General features: G+C 39.3%; 1 protein-coding gene across 1 annotated transcript; it reads right to left on the bottom strand.

The window, feature by feature from the left end:
- Positions 1 to 1,201: 1,201 nt before the first annotated feature.
- Positions 1,202 to 2,567, bottom strand: LOC130198939 (protein FAM50A-like). The gene is made up of 3 exons (XM_056422054.1): positions 2,457 to 2,567; positions 2,126 to 2,210; positions 1,202 to 1,380 (listed from the first exon to the last, which is right to left on the bottom strand). Exons 1-3 carry the CDS (start codon positions 2,565 to 2,567, stop codon positions 1,277 to 1,279), a joined length of 300 nt encoding a protein of 99 aa, XP_056278029.1. The 3' UTR covers positions 1,202 to 1,276.
- Between the last annotated feature and the right edge of the window lie 3,091 nt (positions 2,568 to 5,658).

The raw sequence follows: 5,658 nt of genomic DNA, 5'->3' as shown, positions 1-5,658 counted from the left end.
TTTATTTTTTAAATGATAAAATAGAGTTCAGTTGGTGTTCTTTGTTGTGTGTGTTATATCTGGGTAGGTACACAACAAAAATTCAATAAAAATCATTTTTAATTATAAAAATACTAATAAATAAGTTATAATTGTTGATAGTTGTTGAAGAAATGTAATAACAATAAATAACTACAAAGAAATAAGAATAACATTAAATATGATGGTTATAAAAAATTGAAGAAAACACTTTGAATGTGTAGACTACTGCCTATTAGTCTCATTACTGCCTAATTGTCTTATTATTACCTAATAGTCTTATTATTGCAATTTCTATGACAAGTGCTCATATCCTGTCAGCCTAAAAAAGTATATTTATTATTTTTGAACAAAGGTTCAATGTTATTTCACAAGTTTCAAAAAGTGATCCCAATTTATTTTTAAGTGGGGGAAAAACTGCCCCCTAAAAAATAATTATATTTCCCACCCTGGATAAAACATATACAGGACTGTCTCAGAAAATTAGAATATTGTGATAAAGTTCTTTATTTTCTGTAATGCAAAAACAAAAATGTCATGCATTCTGGATTCATTACAAATCAACTGAAATATTGCCTTTTATTCTTTTAATATTGCTGATTATGGCTTACAGCTTAAGAAAACTCTAAAATCCTATCTCATAAAATTTTTATATTTCCTCAGACCAAGTAAAAAAAGATTTATAACAGCTGAGTGTTTGTCAAGGCTCAGGAAACCCTTGCAGGTGTTTCGAGTTAATTAGACAATTCAAGTGATTTGTTTAATACCCTACTAGTATACTTTTTCATGATATTCTAATATTTAGAGATAGGATATTTGAGTTTTCTTAAGCTGTAAGCCATAATCAGCAATAAATCAGAATAAAAGGCTTGCAATATTTCAGTTGATTTGTTTTTTTAATTGCATTACAGAAAATAAAGAACTTCATCACAATATTCTAATTTTCTGAGACAGTCCTGTATATATATATTTTTAACAGAACTTGGTATAGATTTGTCCCGTTCTGAGTGAAGCTTCCTCGGGGCTCAGGTTGTTATGACAACATGATGATGTCATCATTTACACAACATCTCTCCTCTTCTATAAAGCCGTGTGCGTGCTCTTTGTTTATGTCTCCGTGCCTCCGCCGGTTACCCCGCGTTCACGCAACAACCAAGTTCCCTGAACGCATCGTCACGCGGCCCGGTTCAACCCCCGTGGGTCAGCGACACTTCCAACGCGCTGAAGACACGGCGAGCGTTCGGTCGTCGATGGCGACTCACAGCTGCAGCTCCTTGGACTGCTCCTTCTTGGCCAGCTGCTTCTCGCGCTCCTTCACCAGCGCCTCCTGCTTCGCCTTCATGTCGTTCAGCGTCACCAGACCTGGCACCGGGGCACACACAGGTCAGAACATGTGTGTGTGTGTGTGTGAGGACATGTGTGTGTCAATGACAGGCTGCAGGAGGATGTGTGTGTGAGGACGTGTGTGTGTTGTGAGGACATGTGTGTGTGTGTTTATCAATGTTAGGCTGCAGGAGGATGTGTGTGAGGATGAATGTGTGTGTGTGTGTGTGTGAGCGGAAATATGTGTGTGTGTGAGTGAGTGTGTGAGAGGATGTGTGTGTGTGTATGTGAGAGAGATATGTCTGTGTGTGTGAGAGGATATGTGTGTGTGAGTGAGTGTGTGAGAGGAGATATGTCTGCTGCGTGAGAGTGTGTGAGATGTGTGAGAGGATATGTGTGTGTGTGTCAATATCAGGCTGCAGGAGGATATGCGTGTGTGTGTGAGGATTGATGTGTGTGTGTGTGTGTACATGTGTTTGTTTGAGAGGGTGTGTGTGTGTGTGTGTCAATATCAGGCTGCAGGAGGATATGTGTGTGTGTGAGGATTGATGTGTGTGTGTGCGTGTGTGTATGTGTTTGTTTGAGAGGATGTGTGTGTGTGCGTGTGTGTGTGTGTGTTTGTTTGAGAGGATGTGTGTGTGTGTGTGTGTGTGTGTGTGTGTGTCAGGCTGCAGGAGGATATATCAGTATGCAACTTAACAGGAGCATCGTGTACATTAATAACATGAGTACACCTGCACGTCACGTGACTGCGTCACGTGCAGCAACAGAGGCAGCAGCTCACCGACGGTGCTGGACTTAAGCTCCGCCTCCACGGCGTCGTAGTGAGCCGAGAACTTCTTGTCGATGTTGGACTTGACCATGTTGTCCTGGGGGGGGAGCAGGCAGGTGGGTTATTATTGTCCTCAACGCGCTAAGAGTTACCGTGCGGCATCATTATGAGTTTTATTGAACGAAACAAGTCTTATAGTTTGTTATTATGCTCAACTTGACAACGTTTTGTACGTCACGTAGCAACACAGCAACCGGCGTCCCCCTCACGGACGGTACCGTTAGCTGTTCACAGTCATGGGGCTAATCTAAGTAATAATTCACGTTACAACGACGTTACAAACCTCTGCAATCTTTATCTTGAGCAGCTCCAGCGTCTCTCTCTCCTTTTCTCTCTTCTTCATCAGCTGCATGGCTCTGCCAGCCTCGCTGGCGGCGCCTTTGTACTGCGCCATGTTGCTTCCTTCGCGCTCGGCTCGCGCTGTTTATGAAGTTTAATCGACAAAATACGCAGAATAAATCATAAATTATCAAGTAAAAGCAGAAGATTAAGTTGTTTTCCAGAACTGTGAAAGGCAAACCTCCCGGCACACCACAACAATAACTAGAATGGGCACTCGGTAGAGCGCATACCTTCGCATATCACAAGCTTGGGCATTGACTTATGAACATTTTGGCATTAGTTGCATGCCAATTGGACAAAAATGTATCGTGCTATGGTAAAAAAAAGATGTTGACCTTTCCATGACCTTGACCTTGACCTTTGACCCGATTGATCCCAAAATCTAATCAAATGGTCCCCGGATAATAACCAATCATCCCACCAAATTCCATGTGATTCAAGAAGATTTGACCTGTTCATGACCTTTGACCTTGACCTTTGACCCGATCGATCCCAAAATCTAATCAACTGGTCCCCGGATAATAAACAATCATCCCACCAAATTTCATGCGATTCGGTTCAATACTTTTTGAGTTCTGCGAAAGATTTTGACCTGTTCATGACCTTTGACCTTTGACCCGATCGATCCCAAAATCTAATCAACTGGTCCCGGATAATAAACAATCATCCCACCAAATTTCATGCGCTTCGGTTCAATACTTTTTGAGTTCTGCGAAAGATTTTGACCTGTTCATGACCTTTGACCTTTGACCCGATCGATCCCAAAATCTAATCAACTGGTCCCCGTATAATAAACAATCATCCCACCAAATTTCATGCGATTCGGTTCAATACTTTTTGAGTTTTGCGAATAACACGCATACAAATAAATAAATAAATAAATAAATAAATGAATAAATAAATATATCAATAAATAAATAAACTAGAATGGGCACTCGGTAGAGCGCATACCTTCGCATATCACAAGATTGGGCATTGAATTATGAACATTTTGGCATTAGTTGCATGCCAATTGGACAAAATGTATCGTGCTATGGTAAAAAAAGAGTTTGACCTTTCCATGACCTTGACCATTGACCCGATTGATCCCAAAATCTAATCAGATGGTCCCCGGATAATAACCAATCATCCCACCAAATTTCATGCGATTCAAGAACATTTTGACCTGTTCATGACCTTTGACCTTGACCTTTGACCCGATCGATCCCAAAATCTAGTCAACTGGTCCCCGGATAATAAACAATCATCCCACCAAATTTCATGCGATTCGGTTCAATATTTTTTGAGTTCTGCGAAAGATTTTGACCTGTTCATGACCTTTGACCTTTGACCTTTGACCCGATCGATCCCAAAATCTAATCAACTGGTCCCCGGATAATAAACAATCATTCCACCAAATTTCATGCGATTCGGTTCAATACTTTTTGAGTTTTGCGAATAACACGCATACAAATAAATAAATAAATAAATAAATAAATGAATAAATAAATATATCAATAAATAAATAAACTAGAATGGGCACTCGGTAGAGCGCATACCTTCGCATATCACAAGATTGGGCATTGAATTATGAACATTTTGGCATTAGTTGCATGCCAATTGGACAAAAATGTATCGTGCTATGGTAAAAAAAGAGTTTGACCTTTCCATGACCTTGACCTTTGACCCGATTGATCCCAAAATCTAATCAGATGGTCCCCGGATAATAACCAATCATCCCACCAAATTTCATGCGATTCAAGAACATTTTGACCTGTTCATGACCTTTGACCTTGACCTTTGACCCGATCGATCCCAAAATCTAGTCAACTGGTCCCCGGATAATAAACAATCATCCCACCAAATTTCATGCGATTCGGTTCAATATTTTTTTAGTTCTGCGAAAGATTTTGACCTCTTCATGACCTTTGACCTTTGACCTTTGACCCGATCGATCCCAAAATCTAATCAACTGGTCCCCGGATAATAAACAATCATTCCACCAAATTTCATGCGATTCGGTTCAATACTTTTTGAGTTCTGCAAAAGATTTTGACCTGTTCATGACCTTTGACCTTTGACCCGATCGATCCCAAAATCTAATCAACTGGTCCCCGGATAATAAACAATCATCCCACCAAATTTCATGCGATTCGGTTCAATACTTTTTGAGTTCTGCGAAAGATTTTGACCTGTTCATGACCTTTGACCTTTGACCCGATCGATCCCAAAATCTAATCAACTGGTCCCCGGATAATAAACAATCATTCCACCAAATTTCATGCGATTCGGTTCAATGCTTTTTGAGATTTGCGAATAACACGCATACAAATAAATAAATAAATAAATAAATAAAATAAATAAATAAATACATAAATAAATACACGGCGATCAAAACATAACCTTCCGGCATTTTCAATGCAAAGGTAATAAATAAATACACGGCGATCAAAACATAACCTTCCGGCATTTTCAATGCGAAGGTAAAAATGGCGGCGACGGAGTGCATGCTGGGTAGTTATGGGATGAATATATATGGTGCCTTCAGGAAACCTCGGAATTATTTGCAACCAAACATATTGATGTAAAAAAATATATATTTGGATTGTTCAAATCACCAAAAAGACAGCGATAGAGCTCACAAGTCTTTTAAACAATGTTTTATATAATTTTATGTTTTATAAATTAAAACCAGATATTTACATGTCGTATACATTAAAATTGTTATCAGTCATTTAATGATTAAAACAACTTTATTTCCATCTGTGCACACATCTGTAAAATCCATTCACATAATAGTACAATAATAACAGGAATAATAATAATGATGCAAATAATTCGTATGAATTGGTTTTATATGGAAAGCATTTCATATGGATTCACATTATGCAGACACAATAACTTCACTCATTCACTCTATGACTCTCTCTCACTCTCTCACTCGGCGACCTGTCAATCACCTGGTAGCCCCGCCCCTAAAGCCTCCCCTTTATGGCCTATGTGACTCTGACTGTTATATTTACAGTTTTATGAGCTAAAAAGCTTGTAGAAGTTTAATATATACGGAGAGCTTTCTGTCGTTTCCAATTGAGCCTGAACCTGAGGAGATTTCTGTCATCGCCGTTTCTGGAACATACTCGTGAAAATACACCGACAACCCTTCC

The sequence above is a fragment of the Pseudoliparis swirei genome, chromosome 9, assembly GCF_029220125.1.
Source record: "Pseudoliparis swirei isolate HS2019 ecotype Mariana Trench chromosome 9, NWPU_hadal_v1, whole genome shotgun sequence".
Classification (NCBI taxonomy): Eukaryota; Metazoa; Chordata; class Actinopteri; order Perciformes; family Liparidae; genus Pseudoliparis; species Pseudoliparis swirei.
The sequence above is the reverse complement of the archived record's forward strand: the minus strand, read 5'-3'. Positions and strand labels throughout refer to the sequence as shown.

Coding starts and splice junctions, on each gene's coding strand:
- LOC130198939 (XM_056422054.1), bottom strand. CDS start 2,567: ATGGCGCAGTACAAAGGCGCCGCCAGCGAGGCTGGCAGAGCCATGCAG. Junction 2,211..2,456: donor TCAAGATAAAGATTGCAGAG/GTTTGTAACGTC, acceptor CTCCCCCCCCAG/GACAACATGGTCAAGTCCAA. Junction 1,381..2,125: donor GCTTAAGTCCAGCACCGTCG/GTGAGCTGCTGC, acceptor CCCCGGTGCCAG/GTCTGGTGACGCTGAACGAC.